General features: G+C 37.0%; 1 protein-coding gene across 1 annotated transcript in view; it reads left to right on the forward strand.

Moving 5' to 3' along the window:
• The window catches only part of LOC111420938 (kin of IRRE-like protein 2), a 135,804-nt gene that overhangs the window by 48,191 nt on the left and 69,367 nt on the right, over positions 1-18,246 (forward strand). The window contains exon 2 of the mRNA XM_023054030.2: positions 13,648-14,084. Within this exon, the coding sequence (XP_022909798.2) occupies positions 13,648-14,084 (437 nt within the window). The remainder of the gene's footprint in view (positions 1-13,647; positions 14,085-18,246) is intronic.

Here is an 18,246-nt window from a genome sequence, read left to right on the forward strand (position 1 = left end):
CCAATAACATCCATTTCTTTTCATAAATTTGAACAAAAATAACAATTTTTTTATTTCGGTAACTGGATCCAAATTTGTATCATCTGCTAGACGAGAAAGCACAACAGTAAACATTGGATTGTCAGTACTTCTTACAATATCTGTTATGTTAATCATTGTGTTATGTCAATCATTATTCTTTTGTGGATCATAAATTTTTGGAAGCTTCGTATGTTTCCATTCAAATTCTCTGACAGCCTTTATCAAAATTTTTCATTGCTTCCTCATTAAATTTGTCTATCCTGCCCTCACATTCGCTTCTGGATGTTACTATTACGACTCGTCCGAGCAGTATACTTACGCATGGTCAGCTCCCTGCTCCTCAATTTTCCAATAACGATCTAATTTACTGTGCAGTGCAGATGGGACAACATATTTCCTCGCAACGCATTATTTCCGTTCGTGACTATTGTCTGATGCGCAAAAGATCGATTGGCCCTCTCTTTATCGAAAGGCCAATATTGATGAAAAGGTTGACTACTTCAACTCTAAACTTATCAATCTCTATTGACAAGCATGCCCCACTCAGGCGACGCAGGGTGATACATCTGGTTAAGTGATGAGAGAGCGTAGTCGTACAAAGCTATTATTTAAACGTATTCCAACTACTATTAATCGTGAAAACTATAGGATCTTGCATAACCGTTGCAATCACCAATGTAGTCTAATTTGTAATTGTCTCAACATGTGTATAATTTAAAAAAATTCCTATCTTTTAGTCCTGAAAGAAAGATGAACCCTACGCGATCATAAAAAAAGGAGTGCAAATTTTAATCAAGTACAATATTAATGTTAATGACCACGAAACAAAAGCTCATCTTTGGAAAAAGAAGATTTTCAGTAAAATACAAAAATATATGTTGTTGCTGATCTTGTGAACAAGTGTTATATCTTGTTCCTTGCCATTGCTAATATAATGCTATTGAACTAGTATGAGGTATTTGAGGATTTTGCTCCATTCATCATATATCTCGTAATGATCATGAATTTAGTGATGAAGACGATGTATCATAAATGTTTTCGAATGATCATTTACCATTTTTTACCTAGAAGAGATAATTTGTTCTCTGTTTGTCGTTCTATGAAGTACACCAGAATACTTTTCAGGTATAGGAGATGTAATTGACGATTTATGGAGTGTCCCAAGTTGAAGAACGATTTCATTTGAAGGTGTGGCCAGGGCAGGAAGATGTCATAATCCGAAATGGCTGATCGTAACCAGTTGGAAGGTTGTAGTTATTTTTGAAGATGTCTTTATTCATAATTGGATATAATTACCGCATAGTTGTGGGACAGTTACCAGTCAGTTATGGGACAATTAACAATTCGTTGGGTAGTATCAGGAAGATTGTAAAGGTGAGCCTTAATATGAACGAGAAGCCAAGCAAAACTGAAGTTATTCTATACCCTAAGAAGATCATAGTATTCAAGCAGGACAATCACAGCTTGAGAAGTTGTAGTCTTGAATATAATGCCATGTTCGAGATAGATCAATGCGATTTTCAGAAGGTATCCCACTGAAACAACTTATGATATTAACATTTGATATGTTGCTGGAGCTTTCTTTAATCCAAATAATATAATGTGAAATTGGTTCGTTGCCGCATTAAGACTGGTAAATATGGACATATGCATTAATTGTTTGAGCAAAGAAAATTGTCTGAGGTTTATTTTGGAGAAAATTTTCACTCGTCTGATATTTTTCAAGGTTTCTTAAATAGCTGTTCATGTACCCCACTCCACATAGGGACAACATTTTTAATTTTCTCTATTTTAATGGAACTGATATTTTGAAAATTATTGATGAGTTGAGGCTTCAGTTATGTTTGACTTTTATTTTTCAATACTTACCTGAAATGCAGATAAAATTTAGAAATTCGGATGGAGGTTAGATATGGCGTTGGGATTTTGAAAATTATTGATTTGATTCAGAAAGTCTTCACACTCTTGACCAGTTCAAGTAGTTCAAGTTAATGCTCGGTTGAACCATTTATAGAGTCCGACGTTTTCTTCATGAAGACATCATGGTGCTATTTCATTGTTAAATTATCATTTTTGTACTCTAATATAGTAACATTATCACAATCACAATCATCATTACATCTCAAAACCGATAAAGAAAATAATAGAATACATTACAAGATTAAAGATAATAAAATAAACATAGATATAAAAAAAAGATTGGAAAGAAACTTTATTTTTTAAAAATTATGTAAAAGACCGATAGAGAGATGTCCCGATATGCTAAAGACATCGTTGGAATAGAGATCGTATTACTATTTGCTATAAAACCGTGACCGGAACGTTTTGGACAAAAGAAAATGTTGAAGTAAAAGCGATATCTGAACAAATTGCGGATGAAGTTCGTGAGGTTGCCCTGGAGGAATGCAGAGAGGGCGAGTTTCGGTTCACAAAATTCAGCGATTGCTCCTTTTTGCTAGATGCGTTGTGGTGCACGTCTCTCCCCTCAAAGAAGAAGAAAAATGCATAAGTGCATTTCGGTTCCGTCCGGTTTGGTCTTTTTCAGTAGTTCGACCCCCTGACGACGGCGTGCGCCGCCCAACTCAAGTTCTGTTCTGCTCGCGGAGATGGTCATAAATTCCAAGCCCGACAACGTGTTCTTATCTCGGGAAAACTTTTGTGTTGGCCATTCCCCGTAATACTAGGGGGGCTTTGGGTCGTTGGTTTCTCCCGCAACTATTCATGCCGAGAGTTATTTTTATTACCTACTTGATTTAATACTTCAGTTTTATAAAAATCGCGCAGTATTATATAAAAATCCCGGCGAATATTCTTTTGAAAAATTACAATTTCCGAAACTGCCATTTACATTTTAAAAAAATTCATAAAAAAAAATTACAATTTACATAAAATCAGTGCACTATATAGGTGTAAAACGTGGTTGGGATGGTGCGTTTATAATAAACAGGCATTTGCATTTATATTAGTTGTCCGACGGGCAGTTTTACACGTTAAATCGGGCTCGCGTCGTCCCCAAAAGTAAATTTACGATGTTAATATGAACCAGAGATAATTTACATTAATCAAAAAGATTACCACAGGTCCTCTATGAAAATTTACGAGCGCGTTTATTGGTCCCCCATAAATTTCGGGTTGTGTGACGTTCCCAAACCCGCTCGGTATCGTTATTTTTCTCTTGCTTTTATTTCCCGTTACATTCCGAATTTCCTTTATCGGACACGTCATGTCGGTCCAGTCCCCGTGTTTTTATATCAACCATGTTTTAGGGAAAAAGTTGAGCCATAAATCCAAAATGACAGACGCCCACAAGTTTTTCTTATAAAAACTTTCATTTTTATCGACCTCATTTACTTTCTAAATTTACAGTATAGTAATGTTTGAAATGAGAATGTTTGTAATTCTAGGTCTAGTCTTAGTTCTAGTTTTAGTTCAATAAATATATACAACCATCTAACGCTGAATAATAACTAAACCAAGAACTTAAACTAGCGTTAGAACTAATACTAGACCTAGAACTAGAAACGTTCGGGTTTAGCCGCACGTCTCTTAAGACGGCTAAACCCGAATGTTTCTAGTCCTACGTCTAGTGTTAGTTCCACTTCTAGTTTAATAAAAATATACAACAATAAGCGCTGAATAACAATTAAAACTAGAACTATCACTAGAACTAACACAAGACCTAGAACTAGAATCATTCGGGTTTAGCCGTCTTGAGAGACGTGTGGTTAAATCCGAATATTTCTAGTTCTTGGTCTAGTGTGAGTTCGAGTGTTGCACTAGCACTATCACTAGAACTAACACAAGACCTAGAACTAGAATCATTCGGGTTTAGCCGTCTTGAGAGACGTGCGGCTAAATCCGAATGTTTCTAGTTCTTGGTCTAGTGTTAGTTCGAGTGTTGCACTAGCACTATCACTAGAACACTAGAACTAACACAAGACCTAGAACTAGAATCATTCGGGTTTAGCCGTCTTGAGAGACGTGCGGCTAAATCCGAATATTTCTAGTTCTTGGTCTAGTGTTAGTTCGAGTGTTGCACTAGCACTATCACTAGAATTAACACAAGACCTAGAACTAGAATCATTCTGGTTTAGCCGCATGTCTCTTAAGACGGCTAAACCCGATCGATTCTAGTTCTAGGTCTTGTGTTAGTGCTAGCGTTAGCTCTAGTTTTAGTTCAATAACGAGGTTCGTTATATCCTTATATACTATTAAATTGATAGGATTATGTAGTATATGCGATTTGATGTATGTAGATGAAGTAGTGAGTGTCCCGGTCGATATCGACCGATGATTTTGAGATAGATTGATTTGTAGGCGCGTAAACCGCAGCCGGAACAAGTACCAAGCTGTGGCGTTAATATGCTGTTGTGCGAAGTGAGCCGTGAAAATTTCCGGACGCCGCCAAACGCACGCTATGGCACAGACCGATAACAATAATTTTGTTTCGTGGTATATTCCCAAACCACGTCGTTATGACGATGTCAAACGTCCGTACATCCGGTTGCATCGATGAACATGTTTCAATGGATTTTTACGTTAATAGTATTTGTTTTAACGAACTATTCCAATTTAAAAATATATCACATGAAGTTATGAGGTACAAACCAACTTCCTGAATTATGCACTGCCATAAATGTTTCGGCGAATCTATTCTGATTGCATAAAAAAGCTTTATCCGGAATTATATGTGCTGTAGAATTTTTGTGAGTTGGTTTTTTTAAATTGTACGGCTAAAGCTTCTTGGTATTATTCCGGAAGCTGGGTCGTGAATTAAGTCCAAATAAAACCAACCATTTCGGTCGAACGCGCGCGCTTTTATTATCTACTAATGTTCCCTGAGAGCTTTACCTCCAATTCTCGGTCCTTTTTATTTTTGTTTCGCAGTCGCTTCCCGTTATGCTTAAACTCCCGGAAATTGGAAGCGACCGTCCCCTCCACCCCGACGCTTTTTCCTCCCGTACAACAATTGAATAACGCAACTGTGGAAATAGGAACGTAGCTCCCGTTGGTGATCAAAGCTCTCTCTACCAAAGGGACCTTGTTCGTCTTTCGTATTGTCGAAGCAAGTTTGGATACGCGCAGTACCAGCAGAAGCAGCATCAGCGGGGGCCAAAGCTCACAACAACTTTAATTAATTTAAGTGCATTATTAGAGGGGATTGTGCCGTTGCACGTTTGCTTTGAATTAGGATACGAGTTTTAAGCTCTCTCGAAGTTAACTGGAACGACCTACTCTTCCAAAAGATGGCGTGCGCGCTTCGTTTCGACATCTACACGTTTTGCACTGATTTTCACAGACGTTTGTGTGGCGAACCTAAAGCTGCTTTAATTTAACATTAAACGCAATAAATTTCAGTTGGGTTGGTGAATTTCACCTTCTGGAAAATTTCTTTACGAATTTATTTAAAGACGTCTTAAATCTGTAATATCCTTTAATATTAGTAAAACACGAGACCACCACTTCGGAACCGGCGGGTTTCGAATATCTGAGGGTTACATTTTGTGTTTAGTTTCGCATCCCCTGCAACACCTCCTTCTAATGTTAAAGGCACCCCGGTATTATGTGTCGGTACAGAAACATCTGCGTTCCTGTTATGGGTGGATGCCTTCACCCCACTGTAAACTGCAGATATTTACTTAAATTATAACCGTAGGCTGCGAGAGAGCTTCAGTGTTCGCTACGTTAGAGTCTGCTGTGGAAGGGGTTGCAACGAAATACCTTGTTGAAGTTAATTGGAGGGAGCTTTGAGATTGCATTCTCGAGAATTTTGCGGAAGGTAATTCCACTCTTAGGATTTTCTTGATTTTATTTACAAAAATGTACTTTGAAATTAAAAAAACACAAAATTTTCAAATCATTAGCTTGCGAAAATACGCTGCTTTAATTAGGATTTACATTCTTGTATTGTAAAACTTTTACACAATTACGTACAAAGCTGCATACTGTTATTTAAATTCCAACGATAGTGAAATAAAATAACCTATTGGAATGAAACCATCTAATAGGTCGGTTACGCCACTTTATCCTCTGGCTCTCTACAAAGCAACCCTTTAATACAGGTTCAGTGTACACAATCGATTGAACAATACGTGCCAATCTACCTACGTGTTTGGGAATAGAAGGTATTTATACGATTACCTTTCGATACTGTTGAAACACTATTATCACCCCAATTTCAGATGATTGCGCTCAAATGTCCGGAAATAAAGTTAATTAAAAAAATAATATAATCGCTTCCTTTGAAAACGATTTTGAAATTGTGCAAATGGTATCTAAAATCGTATTAAATTTTCATCATTTACATAAGAACCAAAGTGTACTTTCATAATAAAAAGTATTAGCTGAGGTCTGAATCCTCGACCATGGTCCATAATCTATGATATAGCAACTTGATAGCAATACTTATCAGATAATCTATATGGTCTAAATTGTCTCTGAAGCTCCTGGAAATAAGAGAACCAGATTCAAGAGTTGGAAATCATTATATGCCGTCATTAGCCTTTTTTGTTTATACATCGCAAATAAATACAACTGAATAAATCAGTTATTTAGCAACATTCCCAAAAAGGAATTAGCCAAAGTATCACCAAACGATTTGAATTTTGGGCAACCTTAGGGAGAAGTCGAACCCAAGCGGATTTCAGTATAGAAAATACATGGAACGAGGTTGAGATGATGGCCTTTCTGCTGAAATTCAGCTCGGCAAGAAGCCATTGCGGTAGAAGGAGAGCTTAAGCCATCGGGCATACCAAAATTACTTATGCCTACAAATCCAATGAGTTATCGTCAAATCCATCACAACGTCACTATCACCCCTAAGCTTTTATTACCCCGATCGTTGTACAACATATCGTGGGATTAGCTCACTGATTTTTTGTCCAAAAGACCGAACTGAGCTGATAAGGCTGGACAAAGATATAATCTACATACTCATATCCTCGTAACATCATAGGCTGCAAAGCTTAATTTTCCAGTTGTAACACACATACAAAATAAACGTGAAATCCACATCGCACTGATGAATTTGACCAACTCAATCCAACTCAACCTTAAAAGTTTCATATCGTGGTGAGTCGTTATTATAGGAAATCTAGAGTATCCAAAAGAGTCCAAAGATATTGGGCAGTATAGAAGCGGTTCTGGTCAGGAGTAGTAATGCGATTTCTAATCTTTTTCTTAGTCTCGCGCCACCTTATACAACTTTGGAAGTTGTTTGTAAATATTTACTAAAACGCAGACGAGATATTGATGACGAGATACTGGATTCGTAAACCACAAAGTAGTGAACATGTCAAGGTTTTTGCTAACGGCTTTAGTTTAACTTCATTGCAAAGGCAAACAACCCTCATTATCGCAACCATGGCACATCTAAACATTTACCTGGAACAGAACCTTGACGAAGAGGATCACCGAATTATATCGGACGCTGCTCCAAATTTTATTAGGAGCATAGACAATCAGAGTAGATATTTATTACGATAATCCCAATGTATTCAACTCTAGTTGCACCCGATTTTGACATTCCATCCCTTATTGATCCCAAGAGGAATAAATCCCTCCCAAACCCAATTCGTTTGTGTTTTCTCCAAACACACCATTATCAATTTGGGACTACTTTGGAATTACCTTAGATAGGAACCTCTCATTCTTTGATCATATTATAAAAGTGAAAATTAAAATCAAAAACGATGCACAAATTAAAGTCATTATGCATGCTTGCTATTGAATATACCTCTTTTCATCTAACACACGGCTCACACTGCTTAATATAATAATGTCTAGTTGAGAAGATAGGATACCATATTCAAAAATGAATTTTTGTGCAAAAAGACATTTGTTCACACCATTTTTGGCTTACCACTGGTAGAAAAACAAACCTTTCTTATTAGCAAACTAATAAACGTTAAGAATGATCTAATTATGGTCTCATTGATGGATGGTCGCTTGAAGCGCTGTTAGAAAAAATAAGTTTATGCAACTTTTTGCCACTTTATGACTCTCAATTTATAAGCCTTAGCTAAATAGATTCTTAAAAAAAATTCGTACTTGCTATATAAGTATACTTTCAAATCCATCGCCTTTTAGAGGTGATACGCGCAATTTTGCTCTGCTTCACTTGATGGTAAATATCTTGATGTAGCCGAAACGATAACATCGTTTTGACACTCACCTGTAGAACTTTATAGTAATATTACAGATGCTGATTTTGATATTATTGTAAATTTATTAAATATTTTGGATGTTTGGTAACTAGTTCTTTATGTTGGCAATATAATAATAGTGCACCGTCCCCAATTTGAATACAGCCGGATCCGACATAGTCACGTCTTTCGTGAAATCTCCTACCTCGTCGTCGTTGGTGGAAAGATTTTTCGCACGGCAACGTAAATAGCTTTTCATTGTGCGGCATCGTCGCATCGTCCTAAAGTCGATTTCAATTTGCCCGATTCGCGACAGCATCCCCAGGAAAAATACGAATTGCCTGACGCTCCGGGCGTAATCTCGCTCCGCGTGCCTTCTTGGCTCGTTAGTGACCGACGACGACGTCGCCGTTTCGTGCCAACGCGTCTACTTCCTGTATCTTTCGTCTTTCCAGACACATATCGTCACCCTTCCAACACCTCCCTCCTCGTCCTCATCCAGTCTTCCGAATCCTTATCCGTTGTGTCGTAGAGGAAATCTCGTTTCCAATTTAATCCCTCTTTTATAAACTTGTCTTCTTGAACTTTAACTGAACGACTTTGAAAAATATGTTACTTTACAATAGAACCACTAAAATCCAATTCACATCCGCATTATTGAAAATTACTATTTCGTTTCAGAATTGCGACTTCGTTGTTATAGCTTACGGGTTTTCCTATTCCATGGGGAAACCTCGATTTGCATGGAAATAATTTTTCCCTCAAACCCCAACTCGTTTTATTGACCGTTAGCCAAACCAACAGTTACATTCGTATTGGAAATTACTACTGGGATTAAAGCCTAATTACGTCTAAATAAACATGACGATACTGTACCACCAGCAATTAGTTTATAGTTCAAGTACAGACGGTGACTCCTAAGAGACGTGGTTCCCGATACCTTAACGGTCTTCGTGACCAGTTTCGCGGGGCCATTTTAGCCCCTTATCTTAACTAGTAAAATTTTAACGTGCCATTAGGGACTTGAACTCGGAGTTTATAGATTTTAATCAAGCGTTAATCCCAGGACCTAACAGAGACACGCGACATAGCAGCTGTAGTGGAAAATCATGTCGAAAAGGGTGTATAAGTTTAACTATATTCTACTAGGGATGTAACCAACTTCAAGATGTAATAACTTTGTTTTAATAAGTATTATGACAGGAAATTTATTATTTATATTACAATTGTATCAAAATGAGTACTAATATTGTTTAATGAGTACTTTAAAGCAGATTTAGATAGCAGATTGTATAATAGTGGTCACATAATTAATCATTCAGTTAATTGCGACCACGTGATTCTCTTCTCTCAACTAAATCCACATGATAGATGTACTACTCGAGACTTACAGGAAAGTGTATTATGATTATCCGCTTTCCTCCGCAGTCGAAGCATGGTTTGAAAAGGTTTTTTGGAAGTTATTTAGAAGTTCATAATTTCATTAAGTTCTTGGAGAATCTGTAGAGCTCCTTACGGCAAAATACCAATTCAATTTCTGGCCCAAATTACTCCGCTCTGACATCCGCAGGTGGGGAGTCGTTGCTCGGTTCTTAAGTTGGAGGGAAATACGCATGAAGTTCCAAAGTCGGTTGTTTTCCTCCCATTCTACTGGAAGCTTCCTTTGTTTGTCGAGAGCATGGAATAATTAAAACTTCGTAGACAGGTAAAGTTGTTCTCACAAAAGGCAGAAATGATCTTACTTAGGTACAAGTATTTTCTTAATTTTTTTTTGAAATTTGTTTTAGTAGATAAAATTTAATATAATTAATCTTTGAATCTCTAAATTGTGAGTAGAGGTATATTTTTTAGTATACATGTCAGGGTTGTGATTATTCGGTGCTCATCCGTGCAAAAATCCTTCCCCGGACAATCCATCACTTGGAGTTACCCTTAGAAAAAAGTAGGGGAACGCGTTCCTGAAACTAGATCCGACTATGTCCATCCTGCTGAAAGATTAATGGCGGTCGAGGACGGAAAACGAGGAAGGGACACTACGAGAACGAGCTCGCGCGTGCAGTTGTCCTGTTTCGTCCACTTATGTTCTTCGGAACGGACTGGGTGCCAGCGGAATTTATACACCCTTCCTATATACTGAGAGAATACTTCCGGTTTGCCAACGCCCTTGCCTTGAATTATTAAATTCTCTTAAACTAAAACGACATCTTCAACGCAAACACAGGCGTGAACAGAACAGTTACTTTAATTTTCTCTTAGGAAAAGGAAAATAGAAGAATTTTTAACTTTGTGTATTGGGCAAAATTTATTGCTTGTCTAGTGCAAAATACCTGAACGAACGTCGATATCGTCGTCACGAAAAGATAAATTTCAAGGCTTTGAAATAATTAAAAACCGTTGCCAGGGTGGTTTTGCTGTGCAGCTCGGTCGCTTGTACGATTTATGCTCAGTGTTTCAGCACTTATTGTCGAGAAACGACCGCACTGTATCTCGAATAGCAGCGGCATTAATCAGAGAGTAGAGGCGCGTCGCGTAATAACTGCTGGCGAAGTCGAATTTATGTTGGCCGTTCGTGAGTTTAATCTCCACTGGAGGCCAAACCGGTAAAGGATGGTGGACGGTGTTTGTAGCCAATAAGTGTGCAACTAGCCACAAACGAGGATAAGTTTCCGGTTTTGTGGAAACTCCACCAAACAAAACGGTAGATTAATTATAATATCAAAAAGAAGATTCCAACTTAATTTTAAAAAACAGAAACAGTCTTCATTCGGATGCATATACTTTGAAGGTAGCGATTCAACGAAATCCAACACCGAAAGCTTTGGAATCCAGGAATATTAGTTCGTTATTTCCGTGGAACGCCGCGAGCGTCGCCTTCAAAGGCCGGAAGCTTTTAGCAGTAATGACGGGACCTCTTTGTGCAATTTAAAATGCAACGCGCCGACTGAAAGTTTTAATTTTATCTGGAAAAACTTGGACGCTAGACTAATTACTTTGCAGCCACCGACCCACCACTCCGTCAAAACTCCGGGCAAGAACAGGAAATGGAGTAAGAAAAGAGAAACCTTTACCCCTCGAAATGTTAAACACTTTTCTACTTTAACTTCTTTTACTCTTACTTTTCAAATTTACTCTTTTCACTTTTTATATCGTAATAATTTTATCAATCATTTACGAAATAAAACTAAATGAAACAATTTAAATAATCCTAAGTAATCAAAAGTAGCGAATTCATGAAAAATAAATTCCTTCAGCTTTATAAATCTCATTCTACCTCTAACTTCAACCAGAAAATCTCCTCATCCCAACAATGTTTTCATTCCACTATCTCTTTTCGTTCTAAATCAGCACCACAGGCAGTGCAAAAGACACTATGCCACGTTTGATCTGGTCGCTATTCTTTGATTACAAAGGCTCTGACGTCAGATGGCGCAACCAGGTTCTAACCGCATTACCGAGCCCTCTGTGATCCTTGCCGGTTTCCTTTGGTTTCCACATAGAGTCGACGCGACGTTGATTACGCGAAAAGCTCCCAACTAATCCAGGCGAAAATTTCGAGTGATTTGTAAAGCTTTCGTGTAAATCTCGACGTAAATTGTTTTAATAAATTTTCAGCGTTGTTCAAAGTCTACTCCCTGTAGAGTTTTTCAACACCCTCTTCTTTTCGAGTGAGAAGCAACAAGCGTTAACAATACAATTCCAGGGATAAAGGTTGTAATTAAAGCGATATGGGAGACGCCTCGATGTAAATTCAATTAACGGCCAGAGCCGGTAGGTGCCGACTCGGGCGGCTAATGAGATTTTCCCGTGATTTCCGGCGGTTGGACGAAGCCGGAAGTGGATTCAAGAGCCCTTGTAATTCTTTAAAAAGATCCTAACACGATTCCTTTTTAAAAGACGTGTTTATTTCTTTTTCTCAAACTAAGCTACATCCTTCTAAAATTTCTTAAAAATATATCTCTAAAATGGAATATATAATACAATAAAATCTCGATATAACGGAACTCGATATAATAATTTGTACTTTAATCTGTTTGAATGAATAATTTTAATGCGCATAAATTCGAGCAATCTAGCACTAACTAAAACTAAAAGAATAACAAGAATAACAACTAAAACTAGAGCTAACACTAGCACTAGAACTAACACTAGACCTAGAACTAGAAACATTCGGGTTTAGCCATCTTAAAAGATGTACGGCTAAACCTGAATGTTTCTAGTTCTAAATCTAGTGTTGGTTCTACCTTTAGTTTAATAAAAATGTACGACAATCTAGTGCCGGATAATAGCTAAAACTAGAACTAACGCTAGAATTAGAACTCACACTAGACCTAAAACTAGAAACATTCGGGTTTAGCTGTCTTAAGAGACGCACGGCTAAACCCGAATGTTCTTTACTCAATAACAATTAAAACTCAAATACCGTCCTTGATTTATACATCGTATAGACCACCACAAGGGATAGCTCGGGGGAATACCCCGAGTTTATTTATGAACATAGGGCGAAGTCAGTTATATCGCGGTTTTAGTACATTTCAATTTATTTAAAAGAAAATTGAGTCAAAATGGTTTCTTTATATTATTTATATTTCTTTACTCCCCAATTTTATATGGTTGATGTGGTCCATATTGAAACAGTTTTTTTTTTAGATAGGGGTGTTTCGAATCGGAAATAATTTTATTGGGCACCACAACAATTTCGGAGACATTGTGCTTCAGGGGTTTGGAAGGGTCGAAAGGCGCTGAAACTCCCGTAATATCGGCAAAATGGAATTTATTGTGAGGACGTGGTCGCGATAGCAAGGCGCCGACCTGTAACAATAAAGTAGGGGGCTGTTGCGGGTGGCACCTGAAATACTGAAATGCATGCGGTGCCTCGCAAAGAATACCGGCCGTCGCGTCGTTGTAGTCGGAGAGAAATGCTGAAAGAACCCTGTTTTTATTTTGGAGGTTGTTGCGGAAGGACGAAATGGAATTCTATATTCAACCGAGGGCAAACGACGAAGAATGGAACGACGAAGAGCAAAAAGTAACTTGTTCTTTGCCGACTTATTTATACTCTCCATACTCTACACTGAAAATGATTACGAATGTGCGATTGCAAGCTGCGCGCATGTATTTCTCGAAAGCAATGGTGGAGGCGCCGGGAACTACTAGGAATTGAGAAAAACTTTATGTACCAAGACGCCGAAATGACGGCAATCTATTTTAGGGTTGTCTGTACAGCTTCCGGATGTCAAATTTATTTCAGGTGCGCGCTACTTCGGACGCGTTGTCTCCCGTTGTAAAATGGGGTCGCTCGCAATCAAACTTTGTACCGTGGGGTTGCCCTTTTGAATAAAAGATTGCCGCCTGGTAAAGTAATTTTATTCTTCCTTAATTTGAATTTCAACACACTTATTAAATGGAAATTTCATGAAGCGATATATTTCTACAAGTAATAACTATTTAGCATAAAGTTATTGATATTCTTTTTTTGTTTCAGTTCCCCCAGAATCTGTACAAATAAACGACGACATTGGTCCAATAAAAAACGACATGACATCATCGTACGCTGAAGGTGCTAGTATGACATTGACGTGCTCGGCATATGGTGGAACTCCATTGGCGAGGATAGTTTGGAAACGTGATGGGGTAGCTGAAACGAACGAAACGCAATATTTCCCCGATAAACGAAAGTCCCAAAGTATCCTGAAAATCGACAAACTCTCACGGGGCCATCTCTTGGCTACGTATAGTTGCGAAGTGAGCAACAGTGTTCAACCGCCTCCTCTTGTCGTCAGAGTGGTCATAGACATGTACTTGAGACCCTTAGAGGTTCGCCTGGTGGGTCAAAACCAGCCCTTGAGAGCCGGTAGGAGAACGGATATCGTCTGCAGGTGTAAAGGATCCAGACCTGCGGCTATTATCACGTGGTGGAAGGTAAGTCTTTCTCTCTCGTGCCTTCGTTAAGGTTTTCAACCCCATTAAAATCGTGCTGCAAAAGGTACTATAAAAAAGTTTTTTAGATGGAGATAAAATTAGGAGCCAATTCCTGCGAGGACTACCCCTAGGTTCCGCGTAATTGGGAGGATTCATATCGCAATTCAATTTAAATTTGGCTCAGGCCTGACAAAGTCCTCCATACGCGCGCGAAACTTCTCCGTCAGCGAATCCGGCTTTATTAGATTTCAACCCTCCAACTTAGTCGATGGTGGGTCGCCGCCACCGTTTCCTTTTACATAAATTCGTCTCTGTTCTATTATTGGAGCTCTCTGGACGAGGTGTTCCAGTTTAATGCTTTATGGAACGACTCTTTAAAATGACGGAATTTTCTTTCCACTCCTTTGAGAAATTGAAACCACGATTTTTATTGCATTATCTCCATTTCAAACCGAAATACATTATTCCGAATACAGATAGACTACCAAAATTCTTATAAATCCTCGATATTATTGATTATTAAGAATCTTTCAGATTATTGTAAGATAGTATATAGAACTATTTCAAAATACTTAAGTTAAGAAATTTTTTTAATACTTTGTGTACAATTTTTCTCTAATATGCAATACCTTACATTATGCCATTTATATTTCCACACAATGTAAAGGTTGCTTCGTCGCAAAAACATATCTTATTAATAAAATCCTCGTCGGTTGCAATGTTTTCCATCCTTGACTCACTTCATATATGTTAATATTCTACGATTCAAATCTACGATCTAAGTCATCTTCAGTTAATTCCTGCATTATCTCAATTTTTATTCCACCGTAGAAATATCCTACATTTCATATTTATATTAATTATTGTTTTGTACTTGTTTCCTTTAAAGAGATTCAGCCAAAAGAATTAATGCGCTCCAATGCTACCGAGATGTGATTAAAATGATGAGCTTTGAACCCGAACATCTAACGGATTTGACAAGCGATTGTAATTTAACTCTGTAAATTTTCTATCGTGTTTAAAGGTTCCCTCATGCGGATAGGGCCCTCAAGTACCACTTAATTCCCAAAGCGAATTTTATATAAGGACTAATTGCGTAAATTCCAGCCAGTGATTAGGACTGTCGAAACATTTAACTGTCGTTACAACGATGCTAATGGATAACATATAAAACGTGAACACAAACTTTGATGTTTATCTCACCAGAAAGAACAACAAAACAGTAAAGAATAAATATTTAGAATTAGAGTTTGGTGAGAGTGTAGTTTTAAACTTATAGTTATAGTGCGAAACTCCACGATCTATTAGAAAAGGTCTCTCTCACAATTCATAATAAAAAGCTGACACGTGGAAATGATGATTACCGTTTTTCCGTAATAAGGGTTTAAAAATGGCAACACAACAAAATACGTCCACAAAGAGACGGCTCACAATTACAAATTTGAGGTTGGTTTTGGAAAATTACAACAAGAACTTCAAAGGGATAAATGTACCACACAGCGCCATATAGTTATTATTATATTCCATTTTATAGTATCCATCATTTTATAAAGAATCTTTCCAGTTTCGTCCTTTAAAAGCGAAATTTTTAAATATAAAAAAGAATTAGCTTCAAGTTTGAACGATGGCAATTATAATAACGAGCTTTTATCAAGTAACTTTACTAAGAACTTCAACCGGGGAGAATTTATTTCCTTCTGATGCTTCTTTAACCGGGTGGAGGGCTTACTGTAATAACAATCAGTTTTAAACCCGACAATAGCCATTTATTATTTTCTTGTGAGTGTGGGTGGCAACAATATTCATTATTACATTAGTTTTTATTAATTACGATGTGTTTGGGCAGCGTAAATTCAGAAATTCTAACATCGTCATTCATTAAGTCTACTTCATTATTATATGGATGGAAGTTTTGTTTAAAGCTGTTTATTACACTATCAATATTTTAACCAATATGTTTGTATTCTGCTTGTTTAGATCACGATATCTCGGAGACTGTCATAAAACAACAATAAGAGTATTTTCTGAACATGCTGAGTGTAGCGTTGGCGCGAACTGTTCAATTACCCCATCCTCATCTTCCTCATGCTGGAATTGCATCAGATTTTGAAATCGATACACACGATAAATATTTGTTTAAGTGTCACACATTTATAGACAAAACATTAACCATTACGAAAACACCAGATTAGATTTCCAGAATCACGAGTTGATACACTTAGTTCCTGCTGATTGTTGCTGAGAAGAATATAAACATCAACAGTAAAAAGAGTAGCAATAAAAATAGTTGGTTTATTTCTTGGAAAATGCCGAGAATTCTTTGTTTCACAATAAAGATTGTTTGTAAGAATGAATCTCAGCTTATGTCTTTATGGATGTGGAAGTGTCTTTCTAAGACACTTAGACAAAGTTTAGTGATGTTTTAGGTCTAAATGTCATTTCTTACAACAAATAATTATTATTAATCACTCTACATCTTAATTTAATAAGCGTTATGATAATATGTCAATAGTTATCTCACATGTGATTAATACTGTTTTCTTTTCTAATTTTTCTTTTCAATCTTTCCTTTTGTTCCTTCCCCCATTTCTACTTTTCTACCCTTAGCACCAGAGGTGATCTCTCTGACATGCTTTTCGAAGTGGCAGCGAGCAAGCTATTCGTTTTTATTACTTTTTGGGCCCGGGGCCTACCTCCGGGAGTTTCAGGTTTCGAAGCAGTAGCAGCAACGGACTATCCGAAATCCTCTCGCAAACTTAAATCAGAACGTTCGCCCCATTGGGGTGGGATGGTGAGGTGCTGTTTCCCCGGAAAGTTCGTCGGTGCGAATTGCAAACGTATATTGCCCGGGAATTATGGACCTATTGAACACCCTTTAAATCTACGATTGTGAATGCCTAAAGGCTAACACTTCTGCTACCGTTACCTTTTGAAATCGGGGTTGAATTGAAAATTGATAAAAAATTATTAAAATATTAGCTTTTCAATTTGGGTTAATCGAATGAAATGTGTGCATAAGAATTTTAAGAGATTTCAATTGAGATTTATTAAAAGGAAACTTTTCCGTTTCCATTATAATATTGATTTTTACGGTTCCATCAGCGAAATTGGATAATACGTCGTTGTACAAACACACCCTGTCCATCAATTCTGTATAGCGTAGACGAGTGGTGAGGAGATTATTTCAAAGAACGAATACAGAGGTAGAATAGAAAAGGTTGAATTTGTACAAATTCCTGCTAGTAAAAGAAGACATGAAAAAGGTGGCTTTCAAAGCTTTCCTGTTTTTTTAAAAGACACCAAAAAGGCTTTAGTACCGTCATATTTTTTTATGGTGCGATCTTAATTAGCGGCTTTCCATTTCAGCTAACGAACCAGTAATAAAAAAGATGAGTTTCATTGCCAAAAAAAAATATCGCTCCCAACAAAAAAATAAATACTGTCTCATAATTTCAAAAAAAAATTTGTAATAAAACGAGAAAAATCGAAATGAAATTTTACTATAAACCACACAATGAAATCTGTTCACCTATATCCAACACAACCACACTCTGTTTACCAAAAGCCGTGCTAGTGTAGAGTGTAGAATCGGTTTTCGGTTTTAATCGACCACTCTCATCAAAGGATTTTCAGAAAAACGAGCCGAAAAACGCATTGTGGAGCAACCACCAACGCAATGTCAACGTTGTAATTAACAGTAACGATCCCGTCATTAGTTTCACTTTTGCGGCTTATAGATATTTATGTATCACTCTATCTCTGTAACCGAGTTTTACCCACAGATTTACCTTTTGTTGATGAAACAACCATTAAAATGATACATATACCCAATTTGGGATAATTAACCAATTAATGAATAAAATTTAATGAAGTAATTAGTTAATACAAATTATGTTTACATACTGTATTGCTTATTAATTTTATTAGTAAATTAAAATAAAAAAGCTTCAAATTTGGTTAATCCCGAAACTATTAACTTTGCATAGTACTATAAAGTTATTAAAGTTATAATTAATCTAAGTATAAAGTTGTTGCTGCTAGGTAGTTTCTAACACACTTAATTAGTCATAATTAAAATTAAATTATAAGCTACAAATTGTACGTTCCGGAATCGAATTTCCTCTCGAAATGGACTAAGATAAATATATGCTCAAGAATTAAC

This window comes from Onthophagus taurus, chromosome 7 (assembly GCF_036711975.1).
Source record: "Onthophagus taurus isolate NC chromosome 7, IU_Otau_3.0, whole genome shotgun sequence".
Taxonomy (NCBI): Eukaryota; Metazoa; Arthropoda; class Insecta; order Coleoptera; family Scarabaeidae; genus Onthophagus; species Onthophagus taurus.